The sequence below is a fragment of the Mauremys reevesii genome, linkage group 7 (genome assembly GCF_016161935.1).
Source record: "Mauremys reevesii isolate NIE-2019 linkage group 7, ASM1616193v1, whole genome shotgun sequence".
NCBI lineage: Eukaryota > Metazoa > Chordata > Testudines > Geoemydidae > Mauremys > Mauremys reevesii.
The window spans coordinates 83470396-83497215 of NC_052629.1; the positions used below are offsets into that span (position 1 = coordinate 83470396).

A 26820-nucleotide genomic window follows, 5' to 3' on the forward strand; every position below is an offset into this window, starting at 1 on the left:
GTCAATTTTCATCTCTATTCTCAGTGATCTGTTTATGTGTAGGGTGGCCCAGATCTGTGGACCTTCTGACTGGAAGAAAGAAAATGTTCAGATAAATTTTCCTGTTCATCATTCTAAGGTCCAGAGTTGCAAGCAGGATCATCTTTTAAATATGAACATTCTAAATAAGATTAATTTTATTTTTATATATCCTTCTTTTGTTGGTCAGTGAGGTATTCAGAACACTTCTGCTGAAAAATGGCGTTGGCTAAGCATTGGATGACCAACATGTCTCATGTGAACTCTGGTTCACTGATGTGCAGGAGTTCAGCACTCCCAACAGGCTGCACTAAGTAGTCAGTTTGTTTCTGAGTCCCCTCATTTTCCTTTATGGCCATCTTTATCTTCTGTTGACATTCTTCTGGGATGATACCTTATACCTAATAGGATTCATCCTTAGCACGGCCTATGATTGAGGTGCCTGGCACCATATATCTGTGTTTGTCATGAATCCAAGATACTCCAATCATGTCAGTCTGTGTTTGATCAGGGGAATTTTCCAGGCAGAGGGATGGAAATGAGTTTCCTTCTTCCTTAAAGCTAGTATTAATATCAGCACTATTGTGGAAGAGGCCCTGGGAGCACGTCAGATCAAATAATAATGTTGAAGTTGGAAAAAAACTACCATCCATATGTAAGTGCACAATATGCCTGTAGAATGGTAAAAATGGCAAAGTGAAGATAAGCCTTCTTTAGGGACTTGTTCAGATGTTTCACATGGCACCCTGCTCTGTTACCAGTTCTGAGGTTAGAAATAGGATGGGGAATGAGAAGTATTATTTTGATGAAGCAAACGGGTTGTTTCATTCATGGCCTGACATTACCATGGGTTGCTTGATATTGGGAATGGGAGAAAACTAGCTGTGATTTACCCAGAGCTCCACAGAGTACCCTCTCTAGGCAATGCCCAATGACATCATTGTGACCAAAATTGAAAAAGACTTGCCCCTTCCTCTGGCCTGCCACCCCAATTCGTGCTAGGCTAACTCCAGATAGAGCTGGCTGGGAGTCATACAGATAGGTGAAGTCAGTAGTTGCCCTCAGTTGGCTTAGTGCTAACAGCCTGGATGTGCTCCAGCTACCACTTGTAAAATGGTATTCCGTCTTGTACTTTGTGGACTGTTTCATATTTCCACATGCCAGATTCTGTAGGAAAGAATTATAGATCAAGTGTCAGGATTATCAATCTACTTTTCCAGCAGCTCTGAGCCTTAGCTTCCCATAAAATTTCCCACAAGCTGGTAACTGATTAGCCTGAGCATCTTATCTCAGTGATAAAAAGCCCCATCTGCATGAAAGATGTTTTCCCACTCTTTTTTTCAGGGAGAAGCCCTTAGGCAGTGAGAGGGCCCATACTTCCAATACTACCCACCCATGTCACTACTGCTTGTGAAAGCTAGTGGACTGTGCCAAAGGCACTTTATAATTTATTTTTTTGTTGCTGTGCTGATGCTGCCAGAGAGTTCTCATTCCCAGAGAGAGGATAGAGGTGATACCTGCCCAGACATGGCTGTCTGCCGAGGGCTTTATAGCAAAGTGGGCACTGTTTCAGGTAAAAATCTCGTTAGAAATGGTGAATGCCTGACCACCAGGAAAGAGCCATGTTCACATTCAGTAGTGACACAAGGTTGAATTTGGACTGGTGCACACCTAGAACGCTTTTAGCTTTAGAAAATCGATGTTGAGGAGGTAGAGAATAGTAAATAGTAGACTAATAGGTCTCTTTCTGCCTACTTGTTCTTTCACACCTGGGCTGCTGTCCCTCTTGTCATGGACCCCTGGGCTGAGAGGAGGTCATGGCAACGCATGCCAACCTGCAGCACCAGCTGGGAAAAACAGCCTGGATGTGAGGATGTGGTACCCCAGAATGGTGGGTGGGGCTGAAGTTTGACGCTTTCCTAGTCTTCTGTATGACAGGAAACCCCCCATTCCTTTAATGCAGTGGTTCTGAACCAGGGGTTTGGGGTCCCCTGTGGGGCTGCAAGCAGGTTTCAGGGAGTCCATCAAACAGGGCCAGCATCAAACTCACTGGGGCCCACGGCAGAAAGCCGAAGCCCGAGATCCTGAGCCCCACCACCTGGGGCTGAAGCCGCTTAGCTTCATGGGGGGGCTCCCTGTGGCATGGGGCCCCAAACAATTGCCATTTTCTACCCCCTAATGCCAACCCTGGCTTTTACATGCAGAAAATCAGTTGTTGTGGCACAGGTGGGCAGTGGAGGTTTTATAGCATGTTGGGGGGGCCTCAGAAAGAAAAAGGTTGAGAAGCCTTGCTCCAATGCAGCATCTTGGCTATAACTTGTGTAGGGCAGCTTCAGCCCTCTAAAGCACAGATCAACAATACTCCAAGGACTCTGCCTGAAAGCGTCTATCTTTTGGTTAAAATTTTTTATAAACTATTTGTTATTTGAATCTCTAACTCTGATTCAGACTGCTGGCCTTCCTTCTCTACGGAGGAATGATTTCTTCCCCTCCCCCCCCCCTTTTGTGTTTGTGCATGTTCAGAGGAATCAGCACAGATCTATGGCTTAGTTTCTGCTGCATTGATATGCACGGAGGCACCCCATGAAGTTGAGCAGGGAACCAAACTAATTTTATTTGTTTGTCCCCATAATCCTGCTTCATATGGGGGAGTGAAATCGGGCCCTGGGATCACTCCAAAAATATTTCCAAGGGGTTAGTGATCTTGCCCTTAAAGAGGCTGGGGTTGTCATCTTGTCTTTCCAACAGAGGTCCCTTCTGGATCTCTCAAAGAAAGTACTGGGGTTGAAGAATGGAATCCCCAGGAGCCTCTACCACTGGCAGGGGTCCCACATGGACCAGTATTTTCCCTGTAGGCTACAGCCTGAGCTATCAGTAGGCAATCCCTAGGAGGGATGTTTTAGAGGTGGCAGCAGAGATCAGAAGCATGATTGCTGGTATAGCTCTAGGGACTTAGGTATGATCTTCCATCTAGTGGCTGACCTTGTGACTTCACTCCCCTCATGGAGATGAGGCAGGGGATCTGCTTGCCTCTGGCTACTTGATTCCTGTTTGGTTCTTCGTTGGTCATTGGAGGAGGGCCAAGGTGACCCTGCTTGCAGCATGTTATGAGGGGGAACTGCACTCAGCCTGGCAAGCTCCTAAACAGGACACACAAAGGCGTGAAGCAAGAGAGAGCTCTTTCCTTTTGATCTTTCGGCAAAGAATGCCAAGTTTGCTTCCCGAAGCCTGCAGGAGCATCAGCCACCACAGGAGCATCAACCTCTGAAGTGGAGCTAAGGGGACAGATAGACAAATTGAGCCAAATTAGTCAGAAATTTTCAATAAGAGATTGAAATTTGCCTCTGGAAGTCTCTGGCTGAACCACTGGTCACTGTGGAAGCAAATAAAACATGATTGAAGTTCAAGAGGTGCGGCATTCCCCTGATACCAGTGACTAACAATTCTGTCTAAAGTCCACAGGTCTGTTATGATACTTTAGCTGCTGGCAACTTGGGGACAGAACCAGATGTAAGTCTTCTCAGAGAGTATGCCTAAACATTCATTTTGATTATTTCATGACAGAGGTGTGTGTGTGTGTGTGTGTGTGTGTGTGTGTGTACACTCAAGGCAAACTCTGTGTAGCACAACCACCTTTGCACCTTGTAAGTGCAACTCTTTGAGAGAAATTTTAAGTATGTATGACATTTACAAATATAAACAAAATTTGTAATGTAACATATCTTGTCTCTCCTTGGAAAATGGATCTTGAGCTGTGTCAACATACTGAAACTAATCCCAATGCAGAAGCAAAAACTAATACCAGCAGATCTGAAGTTCAGTAAACTCTAAATAACAAAATGGGTGCCAGAACAGAAGGCACATTCATTTTAACATAATAAGGGAGCACAGAACACATGTAAAAATCTGTAGTAAGTCAAACTTTATTGTAAACCATTATACAATGTAAGTACCCTTACATCATATACCCTTAAATGTTAATGTAACACCACTGATTAAACAATATGGTTCAAACAGAGGGCAGCAGATAGGCTCTACTCCCAATTTACTTATGAACAAATAAACCCAAAGTTCCATTTGAGACATACCCAGGCAAGACAAAAACCCAATTACAAAAGAGTCCCTTTTTTAAAGATAGTGTAGTTTTACTTTGTAAAACTGTAGTAGTCATTTTCAGTCATTGAAATGGAGACTAAATATTGTCTAAAAAGAGGTTGCACAGCTGTGTTGTAGACCTACTTTGACCTGATGTGGCTGGATTTGTTCACTTTCACTACTGTTTGCTGCTGCAAAAAGCACAGCATGTTGCAGACTTGGGGTTAGTCAAGCAATGGCAGAAATTCCTTAAGATACTCAACCCTTCACTGCTAAGGCTGAACATTCCTTTCCCCACCAGGCACAGTGGGAAACTGTACATACACTTGTTAGAGACCTCTGGAACACTTTGCATTGTTTTAGTTAAGTTCACAACTCAACAAGTATGAATTTTCCCTGAAGAAAAGCTATAGCACATTTTAGTCAGCAACATTAATATACAGCCTTTTACTACATAAAGTAAGACAAGGGGACCTGAATGCATTAAAGCCAGAACTTTAAGACCACATATTAGATGACAACATGTCACAGCGCAGATATAACCGATTCATGTGTTGTAAGGTTGACAAGTTGTGGTGAATCTTGACCTTCAATATTTCTAATTTCTGCTCAACTAGCCATATAAAGTTAGAATCCCTGACTTATTTATTTATACACAAGCTTATTTTAATTGAACAAATTATGGAATAATGACTACCTTTTATAAGTACAGTCTGAATTAAACCTATTGTGAGTTGTCTAAAGGATGGATTTGCCACAGCAGACTAACATTTGGAGGAGAATCACATATGTGCTGCCAGGTCTTCAAATTATCATATGAACTCATTAGGGAATAGTTTCCTCTTAAACTGTACTGCCAAAATACTCCATCTAACAGCAAAACACAGTGAAGCACTATTTGTTACATGTCTGGGCTTCAGAGAAAAATGTATAAATTTGTAACTACTGCATGAGTTCATTTTTTTTCATGTAAGACTTTTGCAAACGGAAATAATTTAATATTTTCCTTTTCTTTTTTGAAAGGGTAATGAAAACTAATGAGCAAAAATGTAACTTCTTGCTGTCACTTGGGGGAACTTTAAGAGTCCAGTATTAAAAAGAGGGGACTATATCAAATTGAATGCTCAACATTTTTTAATAAAAAGGTATTCATTTTCCATGTTATGATTGTGGGAATGTGAAATGCTCAAGAGTCTTTGGCTAATAGAATTTCACTATGTCACAAGTCCTTTTACAATACCTATAAACCTCAACCCAGAGGTACTGAAGCACTTAAGGAAAAAAAAAGGGGAGGGGGGAAAGCATTTTTACCCTTAAAACAATCTGAAGAAAACGGCTCTATGGTGCTTTATGCCATCTTTACTTGGACAGTAAATATGAAGTCTGTACAAAAGAAGCTTATTTTACATGATTAAGGCCATTTGATGGTTCGCAGACTAAACTTGACACTAGAAATGAAGCTCATTTTGATATTCCGCATAATTTGAATACAGGAAGGAAAAAAATAAAGCTCATGATTTGTGCGCTGTTCAAATGATCCCTAATGACTAAAGTGGATAGGTAAGTATAATATGGTGCAATAAAGAATGCACCAGCTGTTTTATTTCATTACCTCAAATAGAACAAGGCCTAGACAAATCCCCTCAAACTCCTGACTAAAAATACTGAAGTTTGTGAACAGAGGAGACTAGTTTTTAATTCCTCTAGGGGGTGGCAAAGCTGTACTAGATATACTGTGCATTGAAGTGAATTTCTTAAACTACTGTACTGGAGAGGTTGAACCTGCCTGATTGTACAATACTCAAGACAAGGTGTAAATCAAACAAGCTGAAACATTTACTGAAAATGTAAGCTAATAAATTGGGAGGCAACATTGATTAGACACACTTCCTTACTTCATACTTCAGAGAAACTCAGATTAGGCAAGTGTCTGTTTTCCTTAGTTTCTAGATTTACTGTAAGAAAAACATTAACATTTAACTTACTGCAAATATTATGTTTTAGCACAGTAACAGTGATCAGGGGCTCCACCTAGCTCAAATGTCAGGTTTGGTAAAATGTCCCTTTTAGTCAGCCGGACAGACTGAGCTGTAAGGAGGAAATCCCAGGACATTTTGTTTACCTCAACAGCCAAGCAGTAAACAAATATTTGAATAGTGAAGGTAAGCAAGGGAGCACACAGTATTTCCAAAGGCCTACCGACCCCACTTCAGCAGTATTGATAACATACCACATTAAGACCTACTAAATATATACAAAATTTAAAAAAAATCTTTAAAAAGTTCTGAGCTGTCTTCCAGTGAACTTGTTTGGTTTTTTTAAGGCTTGGGACACATCTGATGTCCAGATTTGCAACTTATTTCTGATCTTTGACATCTTTTTGACACACCACCTCATCCTATACAAGGCTTAATTGAATCAAAGAAAGCTGTCTGAACAGTAACTACCATTTGGGAAATACCCAAAGGAATAGGAGGTCACTGAAAACATGTCTACAAGGGTTCAACACCCGCAGATATGTTTTCATTAACCACGGAAAGACGACACTGAAAGCCAGACATCTTAGATGTAGTAACAGGTGCATTGTACCTCTCAGTTTTATTCCAAATAGAGAAAGGGAGAAACAAATAGACTTTTTTTTTTTTTTTTTTAAGGAATGTGTGTGCTGGGGAAATATGTTTTAAGCCTTCAAATGAAGTATTGTTATTAAAGATCAGCATTACACATTTATATTTTAATGGAAAAAAATCTTAAGTAAAAACGCAACCCAGAGGAAGAATTATATGTATTAAGGTAGTGCTAAGAGCTCTAATCAGATCTGTGTCTCGTGTGCTAAATCCCATATAAGGAATATAAAGAGAGAATGTTCTGCCTCCTTTGGAATAGCTGAGAGGTACGGTCAGAGACTTGCAAGTTCTTAAGAGACAAAATATTGATGAAGTCATCCTTAGAGGTTCATTTCACAGATGAGGAAACTATCATAAAAATTTGTTTTCTTTATCTGCTAAAGTGCATATCACCAAATATGCAGAGAACATCTCCATTTTACAAAATACTATTGTTAAACGACGTTGCCAAAACCACACTTGGGGCTACATTTCTAGTTGACATTTGGTGGTTTCAACAGTGAAAGAAAGCTTTTCCCTTTGTGAAAACATCATTTGCCTTATCTTAATCAAGTGTCGAGGACGAATGAGAACTTCACTGCAAATCTTTTGATCTTTTTCCACACAAAAAAGGGAACAGTGTCCTTTTCTCTGACAAAGAGAATCCTTAAATATAACAGTATGAAAATATAACTTAAATATAAAATAGTCAAATAGGTTAGAGGAGACTTGAAAAAAATCTTTGTTCTGCCTATTAGTTCCATAGGTACCTTGTAGGAAGTAAACATGTACTTAAAAAAATAACATTAAGTTACAGCTTGTAACAATAAAACTATTCTGCTCTAGGAATTAATATGTTGCAATTACCGGTTTTAGTAATAAAAACACACTGGTTCCACTTAGTCAATCCCGATGCCCTTTTCCAGAATGTCTTGTACTGAATCACCACAGGAACCATAAGTGAGTCCATCACTGAGTAATTGTTTTTCTGTGGTCTTCTCTGAAGTGTCAGATACAAACCAGAATTTTAGTGTCTGGTCTCTCACAATGCTGTGTTTCCATAAATGATGAAAGGACGCTCTTGCATATTTGGTCAGTGTTTCTGTAGTGCAACGGAACTGGAATGCTTCAAACTACCTGCATCCTAATCACAGACTTGTTGTTGGGTAACTGTTAGTAGGAAAAAAGGGATGCTGTTGCAAAGTGAAAATCCACTGACCAAGAAGCTTATGCCACGAAACCTGCAAATACACAGGTCAGGAATGCATCATACAGGCAGCCCAAATCGATGCTTCTTCTTAACAGGCTTTAAGTTAGTCAGTCTCCGTAGGTCCTCTTCAACTTCTGACTCCTCCATTTCATCATCTGCTGAAATAAGGATCTAAAAACAGAAATATAAATAGCATGTTTCAAATAAGAGTCAATCTCTATTTTTTCTCTTCTTTGAATCTATTTTAAATAATTTATTCTAGTAAAATACCCAATTATTCAATGTTTAAGAAGAGAGGCTTTATTAAAACAGGAGAATTTTGGATTTGTTAGTAATGCTAGGTAGTGACATGAAACCTATCAGACACTTCAAATATTACATTAGAAATAGAAATGTTGATTAATTGCAGTTAACTAACGCGATTAACTCAAAAAATTAATCTCGATTAATCGCACTATTAATTGCACTTTTAAACAATAAAATACCTATTTAAATTTATTATTTTTTGCATGTTTTTCTATATTTTTAAATATATTGATTTCTATTACACAGAATGCAAAGCGTGCAGCGTTCACTGTAAAAATGAATATAATTTTTCAATTCACTTCATACAAGTACTGAAGTGCAATCTCTTTATCATGAAAGCGCAACTTACAAATGTAGATTTTTTGTGTTACATAACTGCACTCAAAAAAATAAAATGTAAAACTTTAGAGCCTACAAGTCCACTCAGTCCTACTTCTTGTTCAGTCAATCGCTAATAGAAAAAAGTTTGTTTACATTTACGGGACATAACGCTGCCTGCTTCTTATTTACAATGTCACCTGAAAGCGAGAACAGGCATTTGCATGACACCTTTGTAGCCATTGCAAGGCATTTATGTGCCAGATATGCTAAACATTCGTATGCTCCTTCATGTCCCTTTCTTTGACAGGGTAACAAGCCTTGTAGATAGGGGAGGAAGTGGTAGATGTGGTACATCTTGACTTTAGTATGGCTTTTGATATGGTCTTGCATGACCTTCTCATAAACAAACTAGGGAAATACAACCTAGAAGGAGCTACTATAAGGTGGGTGCATGACTGGTTGGAAAATCGTTCCCAGAGAGTAATTATCAGTGATTCACAGTCATGCTGGAAGGAAATAATGAGTGGGGTCCTGCAGGGATCGGTTCTGAGTCCAGTTCTGTTCAATATCTTCATATATAATTTAGATAATGGCATAGAGAGTACACTTATAAAGTTTGCGGACGATACCAAGCTGGGAGGGGTTGCAAGTGCTTTGGAGGATAGGATTAAAATTCAAAATGATCTGGACAAACTGGAGAAATGATCTGAAGTAAACAGGATGAAATTCAATGAGGACAAATGCAAAGTACTCCACTTGGGAAGGAACAATCAGTTGCACACATACAGAATGGAAAATGACTGCCTAGGAAGGAGTATTGTGGAAAGGGATCTGGGGGTCATAGTGGCTCACAAGATAAACATGAGTCAACAGTGTAACACTATTGCGCAAAAAAAAAAGAAAAAAAGAGCAAACATAATTCTGGGATGTATTAGCAGGAGTATTGTAAGCAAGACACGAGAAGTAATTCTTCCACTACTCCGTGCTGATTAGGCCTCAACTCATAGAATATCAGGGTTGGAAGAGACCTCAGGAGGTCATTTAGTCCAAATCCCCTATTCAAAGCAGGACCAATCCTCAACTAAATAAACTGGAGTATTATCTCCAGTTCTGGGTGCCACATTTCAGGAAAGATGTGGACAAATTGGAGAAGAGCAACAAAAATGATTAAAGGTCTAGAAAACATGACCTATGAGGGAAGATTGAAAAAAATTGGGTTTGTTTAGTCTGGAGAAGAGAAGACTGAGAGGGGACATGATAACAGTTTTCAAGTACATAAAGGGTTCTTAGAAGGAAAAGGGAGAAAAATTGTTGTTCTTAACCTCTGAGGATAGGACAAGAAGCAATGGGCTTAAATTGCAGCAAGGGCAGTTTAGGATGGATATTAGGAAAAACTTCTTAACTGTCAGGGTGATTAAGCACTGGAATAAATTGCCTAGGGAGGTTGTGGAATCTCTATCATTGGGGATTTTAAAGAACAGGTTAGACAAAAACCTGTCAGGGATGGTCTAGATAATACTTAGTCCTGCCTTGAGTGCAGGGGACTAGACTAGATGATCTCTCAAGTTCCCTTCCAGTTCTGTGATTCTATGCTTTGGCCACCATTCCAGAGGACATGCTTCCATGCTGATGACACTCGTTAAAAAAAATACGTTAATTAAATTTGTAACTGAACTCCTTGGGGGAGAATTGTAGGTCTCCTGCTCTATTTGTTTTACCCACATTCTGCCATATATTTCATGTTATAGCAATCTCAGATGATGACCCAGCACATTGTTCATTTTAAGAACACTTTCACTGCAGATTTGACAAAATGCAAAGAAGGTACCAATATGAGATTTCTAAAGACAGCTACAACACTCAATTCCAGATTTGAGAATCCACAGTCCTTTCCAAAAATCTGAGAGGGATGAGGTGTGGAGCATGTTTTCAGAAGTCTTAAAAGAGCAACACTCTGATGTAGAAACTACAGAACTGAACCACCAAAAAAGGAAATCAATCTTCTACTGGTGGTATCTGACTCAGATGATGAAATTTAATATGCACTGGTTTGGAAAATTAATATGCACTGGTCTGCACTGCTTTGGATCATTATCATGCAGATCCCATCATCGGCACAGATGCATTCCTCTGGAATGGTGGATGAAGCATGAAGGGATATATGAATCTTTAGTGCATCTGACATGTAAATATCTTGTGACACCAGCTATAACAGTGTCATGCAAACACTGTTGTCACTTTCAGATGACATTGTAAACAAGAAGCGGGCAGCATTATCTCCTGCAAATGTAAACAAACTTGTTTGTCTGAGTGATTGGCTGAACAAGAAGTAGGATTGAGTGGACCTGTAGGCTCTAAAGTTTTACATTGTTTTATTTTTGAATGCAGTTATTTTTTTGTACATAATTCTATATTTGCAAGTTCAACTTTTATGATAGAGATTGTGCTACAGTATTTGCATTCAATGAATTGAAAAAACTCGTTTTTTACTGTGAAAATATTTGTAATATAAAGTGAGCACTGTACACTGTATTCTGTGATGATTGAAATTATTTGAAAATGTAGAAAATATTCAAAAATATTTAAATAAATGATGGTGTTATTTTTTAATCACGCAATTTTTTTTTAAATCGCTTAATAGCCCTAATTAGAAAGTAATTTTCACACATCAAAATGCTTTTTCATACTTCACCTTCTATGCAAGAAATATATCAGGGTGTTTCTAACCAAGAGCAGTTTAAGCAACTTGCCATGAACACATTTTCAGAAATTGAAGACTGCAGCCATCTTCATCTCTAATAGAGATATGGGCCCATAAAGTCTACAGGTATTATCATCTGACTCAAGAAAGCTCTGCATACTGGGACCCCACAAATGTTCCAGTTGTGGGCAGACGGGTTCTCTGACCATCTTTCAGTGGCAGTTTTATTTACTAAACAAAGGAACTGTTACTGATAATGTAGAAAACTGATATTAAACAATAGTGACAGAAGTGCTCATATACTCAAGGAAGCTTCTTGTCCTTATGCAAAGCAAAAGGTGCTTAACAGAATTTTAAATCAAATTATCTTTAAATCAAGAAAGTTAAAAAAGTTGACCTTTTGGCCCCTTTACTTTCAGCGTAATTACTGAAAGTACCATGTTCCACAGAAAAATGGAACTAGAGAGATATAACAATGACTCTGACACAGCTGTATGCTTCAGATGAATGTCTTTCATCATGGTTAAGTTCTTTTAGCGGGTAGCAATCAAAAGGAACATTTCTGATCCACCTTAATTAAGCTCCTCTGTTAAGGAGGAGAATAGAATTGAGAGAATGATGTTCCCATCCTATCACAGTTGCTTAAAGTCAAATGCAAGGTTATCTGCAATGTTGAATGGGGAAGCAACCATGGCACTTATTTGTAGTGTATAAACCTGTACACTAATGACTAGATATGGTTTTAAAACTGCTGTAGACTCTTTAACCTCACCAACCCTTAACAAACAAACAAAACCACTTGACGTTGATCTTATGTTCAAATGTGTAAGATTTTTATCATAACAGATGAAATGTCTGTTAACAAATCTGAAGTCACCATTTTTAGATATACAATATCCGTATATGATAGCCATATTAAAGCCATAGTTCACTGTTAACTGAATTAACTGACACCACAGAATCTAAAAAACAATCCTTTTGAAAATTAGCAGTAGCGTTTTGAGGCATCTCAAACCCCAGGAAAATCATCATCAGCTTTGTAAAGGGTCAATAAGAGAAGTGAATTAGCAGTCACCGATTTATTCAATGGGGTCTTGCCAGGGCCGGCTCCAGACCCCAGCATGCCAAGCACGTGCTTGGGGTGGCATGCCGCTGGGGGCGCTCTGCCGGTCGCCGGGAGGGCGGCAGGCGGCTCCGGTGGACCTCCCGCAGGCGTCCCTGCGGAGGGTCCGCTGGTCCCACAGCTTTGGTGGAGCATCTGCAGGCACATCTGCGGGAGGTCCACCGGAGCCGCGGGACCAGCGACTGGCAGAGTGCCCCCCGCGGCGTGCCGCAGTGCTTGGGGCGGCGCAATTGCTAGAGCCGCCCCTGGGTCTTGCGTACAAGGGCTCTAGGCAAATTTAGTACAAAACTATAATCAAGCCTAAGATAGTGTTGTAAGTCAAGAGAAAGGGAGTTGACTCAGGTACAGCAAGTGGTGCATCTACATACTTCTGACTCTGACTCTTCATGTGATGCTGCTCTCCTGTATCGGACTTTACTTCCATTCCTTGAATCTTGCCCCACTTCCTTTTCTTCGAGTTTAGCTTTTGTCTTCCCTTTCTTCATAAGAAAGTTATCCACTACCCAGAACATTAATGCCTGTTAACAGGGGAAAATTCACAGTTCAGTTTTTCTTTAGGTCAGCATATGTGTTAGTCATTCACACCTTGGAATGGAGTTAGGGAATAACTGTACTAAGTGGGATTTGGCCAAATACTGCAAATTTGTTAGGTCACATGACCTAACATATACCCTATATCTCCTGAAACATAGCTGCCCTATTTCCTGCTCTTGCTCCAATAAGAAAAAAGCTGCTGCTTAGTGGGAATTTGTTATTGGCTCTTAATCTTAACATATGGATATAGTCTTGCTTGGTCTAGGGCATTTCAATGGGATGATATTTTTTGGCACTCCAAACAAATTAATGCTTTCCTAAATAAACCTAATTTAACTGGAATTTTCTAACTGGTACAATCATATCTGTATAGTACATTCAACAATGGGCATTCTGTACACCATTTCTGTGCCCAATGGCATTGTTGATTATGGATTTTATAGATACATAAGTACATAATCACTTTATATATATTATTTTTACACACACACACACACACACACACACGTGTTGAAGACTTGTAACACTAATATCACCAAGGCACACTGTGCAACACCAAGGCACAGATTAATTTTAACAGATGGAGAAGGGGATGCGTGGGGGAGAGAAACACAAGTCAACCATCTTTGAAAAGCATACAGTTGTACTAACATTAACAAAGAAGGGAACTATCAGCATGACGATAGCCAGCTCCAACTGGGGGTTCTCTATAGGATTCAATAAAGCTACCTGTGAAAAGAAAAAGATCAAAATTCAGACTACAACAGTATGTGTATGCAGTTGGGTTGGAAAGTGTTATAGAAAGTATTAGGCTGGTAGACAGATGAATTAGAAAGGACAGTTTCACAGGAAAGGAATATAATTTTGTTAAGGAAGGTTTATAAATTGCATTTAGTAAACAAGTGGTGCTGACTGAAAGCAATCTGCCATCCCACTAATTTGTGATTACAGAAGGAATGTGATGACTTGTGAGTAGGTGAAGCAACCAGATACTACTTGATGAATTAATCACCTTATATTCCCAAGGAAAACGTCTGATACTCCACCACTTGGAGATTTAAATAAACTGTTCAGAATACTATAAAATATAGTGTAAAAAAATCCTGTTCTATTCTACAGGGATGGTCTAGAACAGTAGTTCTCAAACTTTTGTACTGGTGACCCCATTCACACAGCAAGCCTCTGAGTATGACCCTCTCCTTATAAATTAAAAACTTTTTTTTATATTTAACACCATTATAAATGTTGGAGGTGAAGCGGGGTTTGGGGTGGAGGCTGACAGCTTTCAATCCCCCATGTAATAACCTCGCAACCCCCTGAGGGGTCCTGATCCCCAGTTTGAGAACCCTTAGTCTAGAACACCTAACAGCAGTTATTCAGCTCTAACTGCTGTGAGTAATCATCTTGAACGTTAAACTGCGTTATGCTGTACTAAACCAGACAATCCACCTAGTATCTACATGGCATTTTATTTCACAGTTCAGTTATATAAAATGCTTTATCAGTTATAGACAAAATTATAAATTATCCCTTTAAAAGTGTGTGGACTTGTGGTTCCCACTTGATTCTACATTGAGATGAAAGTTTCTATTAGAGACATGTCCAAGATGATGTATGTGCTTCCTGCAGTTTAACTAACCATGGCCATAAAAGAGGTTTGACCAAGAAAAACAAAGCATAGGCTACATTCAAATATCCACTCAACCATTTTTCCAGAAAGCTTTGACTGGAAGAACCAATATCTTGGAAATCACTTACAAACATATGCTGCAGTTTTAAAGTTAAATATCTGGACATGGGATGCAGAAGTTTTCAAAAATGTTATAAAACAAAGACACTATAAAGGTGAATTACAATATATTATGGTGACTTTTGCTGCTCCAGGTAAGTATTGTCATGCTTAGATTATAAATCAGGTCACTTACAATGTTATGATCTTTCATACAGATCTCAGCCTGGGAGTCATTCCTCATTACGCTTACTGAATATACTACCATAAACTTATTAGTGTAACTAATAGTATTAGCATATATTGAAGCTAAGCTATACTGTACCTGTATAAAGGTTCAAAATACACTTTGTGCTGCAGTAACTGACTTTTGTTTGCTTATTGGCTATTTTTTAAAATTCAGTAACTCAGCAATGTGTCTTTTATTGCAGTGTGAATTACTAAGGTTTTACTACAAAAAATGTAACAATGTTCTATTATGCTCTAAAACTATGGAAAATAATACACATTAGGTTTAAAGTTAGAGCTGTAATTTAACTAAAAGAAAGGCTGATGCACTCTGTCTCCTTTTAGGTAGCATTGCCAGCTGATCGAGGGACGTGATCATTCCCCTTTATTCAGCATTGGTGAGGCCTCATCTGGAGTACCGTGTCCAATTATGGGAGACACACTACAAGAGGGATGTGGAAAAATTGGAAAGAGTCCAGCGGAGGGCAACAAAAATTATTGGGGGCTGGAGCATATAACTTGAAGCTGAGGGAACTGGGATTATTTAGTCTGCAGAAGAGAAGAATGAGGGAGATTTCATAGCTGCTTTCAACTACTTGAAAGGGGGTTCCAAAGAGGATGGATCTAGATTGTTCTCAGTGGTGGCAGATGACAGAACAAGGAGTAATGGTCTCAAGTTGCAGTGGGGGAGGTTTAGGTTGGATATTAGGAAAAACGTTTTCCACTAGGAGGGTGGTGAAGCATTGGAATGGATTACCTAAGGAGGTTCCACCACCTCCCTCCTTAGGAGTTTTTAAAGTCAGGTTTGACAAAGCCCTGGCTGGGATGATTTAGTTGGGGATTGGTCCTGCTTTGAGCAGGGGGTTGGACTAGATGACCTCCTGAGGTCCCTTCCAACCCTGATATTCTATGATACCTCTGGTGAGCATGTGATCTTATATTGTACACGATGCAATACCTACTAAATGCAAAATAGAATGGTGGCATTATCACCAGTGAAATCCAATTAGTGGTATCAGGGTGCTCCATTACCATAGTCAACAGGTAAGTAGCACCAACTGTGGACCTTTACATAGCTTGCATGATAGCCTTAGGGTAGGTTTACACTTACCTTCTGGGTCGACGCGGTGAGTTCGACTTCTCGGAGTTCGAACTATCGCGTCTGATCTAGACGCGATAGTTCGAACTCCGGAAGCGCTGTGGTCGACTCCGGTACTCCACCACTGCAAATGGTGGTGGCAGAGTCGACAGGGGAGCCGCGGAGTTCGACCCCGCCACGTCTGGACAGGTGAGTAGGTCGAACTAGGGTACTTCGAATTCAGCTACGCTATTCATGTAGCTGAATTTGCGTACCCTAGTTCGACCCCCCTTCTTAGTGTAGACCAGGCCTTAGTCTTTTTGGATTAAGTAGAATTAATAGCTTATCACTTTCTGGCATCTATCTGCAATTCATTTAACTGTAAAAATCGTATAAAGACTCAAACCTCTTTCCATTGAGGTATTAGGAGGACTATAATGATGATGGTTTTCTCAAACATCATGATCACTATGTACAGTGCACACTGTCCCACCCAAGCACTGCACTGCAGCGGGTCACCTACAAAAAAAGCAAAGGTTTAATACACCAATTTAGCCCACTGTCACTTGACTTAACACATGTTTAAGAAAAACAAAAGCAAAATTAGACAAGGGAGAAAAACTTGGTAAACCAAAGTAAAACAAATATTTGATAAGTGGTTGCCATCTAAAGTAGTCTGATGGTATTTCTGAATAGCAACAACATTCACTGATATCCCTTTGCTTGGATGAAGTTGCCTTCCCTGAGCAGTCCAAATTTTTGTGCTTTACTTTAGAAAACTCAAAAGAGCACCTTTTGTTTAGTTAGGGAGTACCTTATTACAGTTTACTTTAGTATACATTATTGAACTCAGCAGATAAAGCACAGAATTAGCTTACATCTCAAGATATTTACCTTTCCATAAAGCCAGTTGCTATAAATTATTTCCCATTTTGGCAAATAAGTATGTTTTCTAAGGCAGAAAATGTACACAATACTTGGCTGCTGCAGTGTATCTTGCTCTAGCATAGATAACCTTTTGAAAGAAATTAGAATATTCCTGCATTTGTGCTTTTGCCATCCTGTATATATAGGTATCTTATACAAATGTCAGCAACCATGAATGACTGATGGTAATTATGGCAAGAACGGCAACAGATTACAAGAGAATGAGTAGCCTTCAAAAATTTAATTTTGTTCAGAGCTTCCTGCAAGCTAATCAGGATATATCTTCATTGCACTGATTAAAGTAGTATCATATGTAAATCATAAAAAGCTAAGTAATTTTGCTATACCCCAGGCAAGGTGCTGTACAATGAATACCAAGCAAATTACCGATTGCTCTGCAATTAGAACTGTCGTACAAATATTCCAACAGAAAAAGTATATATCCTGTTATAACTACAGCATAACTGAACATACCTGGTTGCAGCTGAGATAAGAGTGGAGTGCCTGATAAAACATTCAGATGAATTTTAACCAGCATCACAATATCACCAAAATTTGACAGCTCAGGCGTGCTTTCCTAACACTTAATTTAAAACAAAAGTTCTTCTACAGATTTCACCATTCACTTTCAACAAACAACTTTTAGAGCATCTTCAAATATGGCTTAATGTTTAAGTCTGCAAATAAAGTGCAATGGAAATTCAAATGCCTTTATACAGCTGTAATGCACAGTCGACCATGGCTACGTCCTTTCCCGGAAAGCTATTGAAAGATGTACAGCAAATAGTCTTGAGTTTTACACTCTCCTCTTGAAATTCCACAGCAGGCAGAAATTGATTTTTCAGACTAGCCCAGCTTTTCCCAGAAAAATTTCACCAGGAGATGTTCCTAGAGTGCTACAATTTGAATATACTGTTTTAAAGGTGTTTATTTTTGGTAATGTAAGGCTTAAATTATACAGACCCAATGTCTGAAAGTTTGAAAACTCAGAGTGAAGGTTCCCCAGCCAACAGATCATGTTTCCTGGTCTGCCATGTAGCTATGAATTTTCCACAGATGTGGGGTTTGAGTTAAGACTGAAATTAACAGTGAATTCCCAGACTTTCAAACTTTTCTTTTATTAATATTTTCTAATTTTTCCTTCACTATGTAACTATTATGAAAAAAAACAAAATTATAGCCTGAGCCACAGAGTTGCTATTGAGGCTTAAAAATCCATTCTGGGGTCCCTAAATTTTGAAAGCTACAGCAATTGAAATCAGGATCCCATATGCTCTGATTCCACATCATGGGATTTGATACTATTGTACCTCAGAGTACACAACACTTTGGTTATAGTTAACAGAAATAATAAAAACCTACTAGTGGTGAACAGAAGTGCTAGCAAATGTCATTCTATCAAATCTGATGTCACAGTTAGGAAATGCAACTATTTAGGGACAGATGAGAGGTAGAATTTTAAAACCTTGCTGCGTTTAATAAATTAAATCTGACTCTGGGGATATGGTCTGTCAAAACTATCTTTCACCTTTATTACAGAAATAGTTTTAAAATTATGCATTTCATGGAAAAAATTATTACTACATGTCCTCTAGAAAGTTACCCAGAAAATTTTCTTGAGTATCTACATTTTCAAAGATGAGGAAAGAGAACTCAAATTAAAAGTCAACCCAGAAAAGTGGTTTAAGTATGGAGCTCTAGAATTCTTAGCATTTTTCAGGACCCTCTGTGATAATATAATTTATCTTGATCTTAAAAATATTACAGGCCCTCATAATTTAAATTTTCTGTAAAAAGTAAAGAAATTATGTAAAACAAGCTATGAAGCCAGTAGAAATTCTGCTGTCCAAAAGATGCAGAGCCACAGATTTACTACTAATTATTATAGATGAATACAGATACTGAATAACAACATCTAAAACATTTTCTTGGGAAGCTTGAAAACAGAAAACTGAATTTGTGAACAGTATTTGACAGTTTATCAATAGCAAGGAAACAACTTGTATAAAAAAATTTCTAATGCAATGCTCATATATCCAAGAGATGACTTTGCATATCAGATTTAGTGACCCATCAAGGTGGATGAGAGCTCACAGAAGCCGCACTGAACTAGAATGGAGAGAAATCAGCTTTTCTTCCCATTCCCCCACAAGAGAGAGAGCCTTAAAGATGCAAGTTAAGATAATTAATTGACCTGCTCTGAGGTAGACTAGGAGAAAAGCATAAACCTATTTTATCACGATCACACTCTCATTTCTGGATGCTTCAGGGCTAAAAACGAATGGATACATTTAGAGATAATATTTCCACTGTCTGAACAAAACACTTGCATTTGTGCCATTTAGATGAGAAAACCAGAATAATGGCATTGCCATCAGAGTTAGCCAGGATTTATTCTTTCCCCTAATACCTAGACTGGTAAATAAAATACAGTTCAGTGTTAAACTAGAAAAATAGTGCTCATCTACTCCAGGCTGTTTCATGTAGGGTATCACAGGGTTCTGTTCTTTCACCCCTCCTATTCAAGGTATATTTATGAGACTGTGGGAAATCTGCCCTTCCCCACCTGGCAATAACATTTGAGATCAACTAAAATGAACACACTATCCTTTGGTTTAACTGGAAGGGAATCTGCTTCCTTTAGCGGTGAATTCTGTTGATTATCAGGTCATATCCATCTGTTCCCCGCAGGCTATTTCTCTGGGGAGTGGGATGAGCAGATGTGTGGAGTGAATGAAGATTTTGTTTTGAGGGTTATGTGGAGAAAATCTTAGTCTTTGCACATAAATGGCCCTAACTTTCACTGTAGTTGTATAAAGATTATATATCATTTAGTGTGCTAGGCACGATACTTGGCATGCCCTAGATATACAATATATCTGTATATGAGCAAAATAGACTGCTGTTTAATATTAACATATAAAATGAATTAGGATCGGAGGTTAAAATATGGAAAGAAGTTTTTCAATCCTAACATCTTTGTGTTTCAAGTACAGTGCATAAAAGGTTGTTACAAGGAGGAGGGTGAAAAACTGTTCTCATTAACCTCTGAGGATAGGACAAGAATCAGTGGGCTTAAATTGCAGCAAGGGAAGTTTAGGTTGGACATTAAGAAACACTTCCTGTCAGGGTTGGTAAGCACTGGCATAAATTATCTAGGAAAGATGTGGAATCTTCATTTTGGAGAATTTTAAGAACAGGTTAGACAAACACCTCTCAGGAATGGTCTAGTTATTACTTAGTCCTGCTTAGAGTGCAGGGGACTGACTAGATCTATCGAGGTCCCTTCCATTCCTACGTGTCTGATTTTTTTTTAGCATAGGTACATAGTTTAAATTGATAACATCTGAGTAACAATGCCACCACTACTTACTGAGCCAGAAGCGTGGCTCTTTACAATGCAAGGCTCCTCCCGATGCAGATAACTATGCCTTTGTAGAATTCACAGCCATGGGAAGGAGCAGAACGTTACCATATGATATGGGGCCACATTTCCTTTTAATCATTAAAACAATTAATTTGATGCTTATGCAAGTGAAGGGTTATTAACACTGGCTAGTGAGAGGAATAACAAAAGCAGACTAATTGCAAATTCCCTACCCATCTCTGGCAGTGCATCTCACTGCTATTCTGCAGCACAGTATTACCAAGTCACACATCTCAAGAGCAATGAGAAACAAGCAAATTCAGTATTTATGTATAAGGTTAGGATTAGATCAATTTAAGTGGGGAAGTGGGATGCCAGGAGGAAGCATGAGCAGGAGAGTGCAAGAGGGGAAGACTTCTGCCTCAGACTGAGAAAGCAGGATGATCAGAGAGTTATCTTAAGTGCCTATACACAAATGCAAGAAGTCTGGGAAACAAGCAGGGAGAACTGGAAGTCCTGACACCGTCAAGGAATTATGATGTGATTGGAATAACAAAGACTTGGTGGGATAAATCACATGACTGGAGTACTGTCATGGATGGATATAAACTGTTCAGGAAGGACAGGCAGGGCAGAAAAGGTGGAGGAGTTGCATTGTATGTAAGAGAGCAGTATGACTGCTCAGAGCTCCGGTATGAAACTGCAGAAATATCTGAGAGTCTCTGGATTAAGTTTAGAAGTGAGAGCAACAAGGGTGATGTCGTGGTAGCAGTCTGCTATAGACTACCAGACCAGGGGGATGAGGCTTTCTTCTAGTAACTTCTGTTAGTTGCCGGATCACAGGCCCTGGTTCTCATGGAGGACTTCAGTCACCCCGATATCTGCTGGGAGAGAAATACATCGGTGCACAGACAATCCAGGAAGTTTTTGGAAAGTGTAGGGGACAATTTCCTGGTGTAAGTGCTGGAGGAACCAACTAGGGGCAGAGCTCTTCTTGACCTGATGCTCACAAACAAGGAAGAATTAGTAGGGGAAGCAATAGTGGATGGGAACCTGAGAGGCAGTGACCATGAGATGGTTGAGTTCAGGATCCTGACACAAGGAAGAAAGGAGAGCAGCAAAATACAGACCCTGGACTTCAGAAAAGCAGAATTTGATTCCCTCAGGGAACTGATGGGCAGGATCCCCTGGGAGAATAACATGAGGGGGAAAGGAGTCCCGGAGAGCTGGCTCTATTTTAAAGAATCCTTATTAAGGTGGCAGGAACAAACCATCCCGATGTGTAGAAAGAATAGTAAATATGTCAAGCAACCAGCTTGGCTTAACAGTGAAATCCTTGCTGATCTTAAACAAAAAAAGAAGCTTACAAGAAGTGGAAGATTGGACAAATGACCAGAGAGGAGTATAAACATATTGCAGAAGTGAAATCAGGAAGGCCAAATCACACTTGAAGCTGCAGCTAGCAAGAGATGTAAGAGTAACAAGAAGGGTTTCTTCAGGTATGTTAGCAACAAGAAGAAAGTCAAGGCAAGTGTGGGCAACTTACTGAATGAGGGAGGCAACCTAGTGACAGAGGATGTGGAAAAAGCTAATGTACTCAATGCTTTTATTGCCTCTGTTTTCCTGAACAAGGTCAGCTCTCAAACTACTGCACTGGGCAGCACAGCATGGAGAGGATGTTACCAGCCCTCTGTGGAGAAAGAAGTGGTTCAGGACTATTTAGAAGAGCTGTACAAGCACAAGTCCATGAGGCCGGATGCGCTGCATCCAAGGGTGCTAAAAAAGTTAGTGGATGTGATCGCAGAGCCATTGGCCATTATCTTTGAAAACTCATGGCAAATGGGGGAGGTCCCGGATGACTGGAAAAGGGCTAATGTAGTGCCCATCTTTAAAAGAGGGAAGAAGGAAGATCCGGGCAACTAGAGGCCAGTCAGTCTCACCTCAGTCCCTGGAAAAATCATGGAGCAGGTCCTCAAGGAATGAATTCTGAAGCACTTAGAGGACAGGAAAGTGATCAGGAACAGTCAGCATGGATTCACCAAGGGGAAGTCATGCCTGACTAACCTAATTGCCTTCTATGATGAGATAACTGGCTCTGTGGATGACGGGAAAGCAGTGGACGTGCTATTCCTTGACTTTAGCAAAGCTTTTGATACGATCTCCCACAGTATTCTTGCCAGCAAGTTAAAGAAGCATGGGCTGGATGAATGGACTATAAAGGTGGATAGAAAACTGGCTTGAACGTCAGGCTCAACGGGTATTGATCAATGGCTCCATGTCTAGTTGGCAGCCAGTATCAAGCGGACTGCCCCAAGGGTCAGTTTTGTTCAATATCTTCATTAATGATCTGTAGGATGGTGTGGACTACACCCTCAGCAAGTTTTCAGATGACACTAAACTAGGAGGAGTGATAGATACGCTGGAGGGTAGGGATAGGATACAGAGGGACCTAGACAAATTAGGAGGATTGGGCCAAAAGAAATCTGATGGGGTTCAACAAGAAGTGCAGAATCCTGCACTTAGGACAGAAGAATCCCATGCACTGCTACAGACTAGGGACCGAGTGGCTAGGCAGCAGTTCTGCAGAAAAGGACCTAGGGGTTACGGTGGACGAAAAGCTGAATATGAGTCAACAGTGTGCCCTTGTTGCCAAGAAGGCTAACAGCATTTTGGGCTGTATAAGTAGGAACATTGCCAGCAGATCGTGGGACGTGATCATTCCCCTCTATTCGGCATTAGTGAGGTCTCATCTGGAGTACTGTGTCCAGTAATGAATCACTGGAGAATAAGTAACAGGGCTAAGAAAGGAGATGATCTCATAGCAAGAACTAACATGAGAATGTATTTCTAGAAACTATACAATCAAACAGCAGAGGACAGTGTCATTGGTCAGTTTAGGCAGAGAAGAGAGCCCTGGTTTTTATTTATACTTGTAATCAAGATGAAGTCAAGTATCAGGGGGTAGTCGTGTTAGTATGTATCCACAAAAACAACAAGGAGTCCGGTGGCACCTTAAAGACTAACAGATTTATTTGGGCATAAGCTTTCGTGGGTTAAAAAACACCTCACTTCTTCAGAAAGCTTATGCCCAAATAAATGTTAGTTTTTAAGGTGCCACCAGACTCCTTGTTGTAATCAAGACGAGAACACCCTCTTCAGATGAAAGAAGATCCTTCCCCTACCTCCAGATAAATCTTTCAGTAAAATATTGAGGTTCTTGCTCACAGTTCTAGGTCTCCCTTAGAGGATTTTTAGTAGGCAGATCTGAGACCCCCAATAGATTGTGTGTGGAAAATATACATTCAAATTTCTTAAATTTACCTTTGAACATTAAAAATACATGACACTACAACTGAGTACAGTTTAGTTCATATTTATGTAATCAGTTTTTTTTTGAACAAACGTGTTATTTACCCTTTTTAGATAATGTGAAAGAAAAGAAAACCTATGAGCACAAATCGTAGACCAAATACTTTCTCATTAAGACTAAAAACATTTTCTAAAATGTCACCAGAATGTTTGGTGGGAACATCACTCTACCTTCATTATGGACAAAAATATCCAAGCATACAATGACTAGCTGAGTTAAAGGAATCAAATTTTATTTGCACAAAAATAATAATTTTTCAGTTGTAACTACTAGTTAACTACATACAAAATGTTTCCACCATATCAACAGAAATAGTTGTTTACAGTAAAAAAAATTTGTAATGGAACTTATGATAGCTTAGTACAAAAGACAAAAAAACTTTTTCTGGAAAAAAGTGTCAACTTGCAACATTAGGAATCACAGGGCAAGAAAACATATGAGATGCACATGAATAAAAAGATGCAAAAGCTTAAACACAGAAAGTCATCAGAAACTTTTTTTTAAGAGCTACATGAACTAAAAGATAATCAGATTATTGCAGGCATCAGTTATAGGAACCCAGCTGGAGAACTGCCTGATAAATGAATTTGATGAGAAGCATTCTTAATTTTCATAAATTAAATTAAATGTGAATGATGATGTTATTGAGAAGAAATACTGAAACGGTCCTGGTTCCACAATGGGACAGATAAAAATGATCATTTGTTAGTTATCCTGATCTGAGGAACATGGTTATAGATGCCAAAAGATGATGAAGTAAAAATTGTTTTTAAAAGGGATACGTCAACTTGAAATGTACAGAATTTACTAAATGAGTTAAAAGTAGTTTCAGGAACTCTCCCCACCAACTTTTATGGTTTTGAATAACAGTTTCCCGTTTTAAAAAAAGCCTGTTTGAAACAGGGGAAACTGACTGACTACACAAGGGAAAATAGTGACAATGACTATACAGCAAGTACTATCAGAGGCAGAAAGTAGAGAGAGATTTTTCTCTCTCTCTCTCTCTAATTCTTTGAGCTGCGGTAAGCTTAGTTATTTGTAACACTAGTAGGTCAACAATGATATTTCAGTTTGAAAATTAAGTTGATTGTGTCCCCTTAAGAGAGACTACAGTTACCAGTGACTATGTGGGCAGAAAGGCCTTGACTTAGGCCATGAGCTCAACCCAAGAGACAAACTTTTGATCTTACTCAGGTCTAGGTGACAGCTAAGTTGTTTATTTTTCCAGCAGAGATGTAAATTCATCATGGAGTGTATTCTTCTAGGACACAAAAGCATTTCAGTTAAAACTTAAGGTGGAGAGTACAATAGAGCAAAGATGTTTCTGACAAAAATCAGATGCCTAACAACTACAACTCAATTAGGTATTCTTGTTTTAATAGAAAGTATGGCGCTAGTTTAGTGATGTGCATACCTGAAAAGTGGGTGTATGAATGGAGAGACAACTACCAATGTATATCAACATATTGACTCATTTCAGGTAATATTCATAAACAAGAAATGCTGGCTATTAGAGATTTAAGGTGTTAAGTCCTAACGGGATTACTACTAAACTTTGGAGGATGATGTAACAGAAATTAGAACTCCAACACAATCCCAGTAATGTCACTGGGGTTACAGAGGTGAGCTGGGTTTCCCAAGTTAGATACAAGTACTTAGGTAGAAAAAATTTCCTTCTTTCACCATCACCACCTAAGATGAGGCTTATTTCAGTGGCACAGGTTCTCTTTTGTGAAGATTTGCCATGTGGTATATGCATGTCCAAAAAACAAGAAAAAATAGGCCTTTCTAGAATTTTAAATAGGCAAAATAGGGTATGATTTACAGTATGAAGATGTAACTGTGAATTGCGAGTTTTCTCTAGTACTAAATAGCTGTGTCTAGAAATAGTCCGTATGTAATAAAATTTCGAGTATAACTGCACTGAGAAGTCAATTAAGACCAATGATTCAAAGTATCTAGGGACTTGAGAGGGTGAATCACCATTACAGGAAGCCTAAAGGACACAAAATCAACACTTAATATAAGAATGGGTTTATTGCAGAAGCACTATGTTGTTCCACTGTGCTGTGAGCTTGGCAGCGTTTCTATTATAAACATCTGATGTTAGTTTTCTAGTGGTAAATCCTATTTGTTTGGAGTTAGTCATAAAATTCACAAGTCTCCTGACACTTGTATTTCACAAGGTCATTTAATTTTTTGTGCACTTTTTCATTAATTACCTTTTTTTTAAAAAAAATCATATGTAGTCAACTGTTACAGTACTTTTCCAAAAGTAGTTGTTCTGTGTTAACAAAAGAAAATTTAATTTTAAAAATTAAGTATGCAACCATATATTGTTCGTTTCTACATTGTTTGTAAAGCAACTGTACTGAGTGTTAGCTCTGAAACTTGGCTAGAAGATTCCCAATCCTTTATCTTTAAATGTGGGTGACTTAGTTAAGTTAAAGCTTCAATTTAAATTGTCTTTGACTGCAACCTAAACAAAATGATCTTTAAAATCAAAATTGTGTTGAATATTTTGGAAGAAGACTAGCTATTTTTTTTGGTCTAGTAAGTTTTCTTTATATTTTACAAAAAGGATAATACCTTGCAGACAGGCTTCCATTTGTATCGTATGCCATGCTAACTGAGTTTTAAGGTTTTTTTAAATATAAGGAAAAAGCTGTTTATTAGGTGCTCCTGTATAATACCCTAGGTATAGCAGCCAATTAAAGAACTGCAAAGGGATTGTGGCAGAGTACTGGCTTTAGGGTGACCAGATCACCCAGGTCAAATATCGGGACATGGGGGGGCGGGGGACAGGGACAGAGGGGAAAAAATGGCGGCAGAGCAAAAAAAAAAAAAAATCCCCCACCCCCGATTCCTCCTCCCTCCGCAAGCGCTGGAGGGAGGCCCGGGAGACTCAGGGGAGCGCGGGGCTGGGGTGAGTGTGAGTCTGGCCTGGCCCCAAGCAGGCAGGACTCGGGCGCGGTACCTGGAGGGAGAGTACGGGGGCGGCCTGCAGGGCCAGGCGGCGGTTGTTCTCCCCACCTGGGCAGCGGGACTTGGGAGCAGCCGCTGCTGCAGCTCCCACTGCCGCTGGGAGGCGGCCGCTGGCCAAGCTTGGCGGCTGCGGCTCTAGCACCCATTAACCCCCCGAGCCCGGGCCTGCTGCGAGGACCCAGCGCGCACCCAGCCCCTGGCCAGTCGCGTCTGGGTTGGCTG

General features: G+C 39.5%; 1 protein-coding gene across 1 annotated transcript in view; it reads right to left on the minus strand.

The window, feature by feature from the left end:
- LOC120368814 (musculoskeletal embryonic nuclear protein 1-like) overlaps positions 1-26820 on the minus strand; it is a 105051-nt gene that overhangs the window by 8774 nt on the left and 69457 nt on the right. The window contains exons 5-8 of the mRNA XM_039481401.1: positions 16356-16468; positions 13566-13643; positions 12749-12898; positions 7993-8100 (exon numbers count right to left, since the gene is read on the minus strand). Of these exons, the coding sequence (XP_039337335.1) occupies positions 7993-8100; positions 12749-12898; positions 13566-13643; positions 16356-16468 (449 nt within the window). The remainder of the gene's footprint in view (positions 1-7992; positions 8101-12748; positions 12899-13565; positions 13644-16355; positions 16469-26820) is intronic.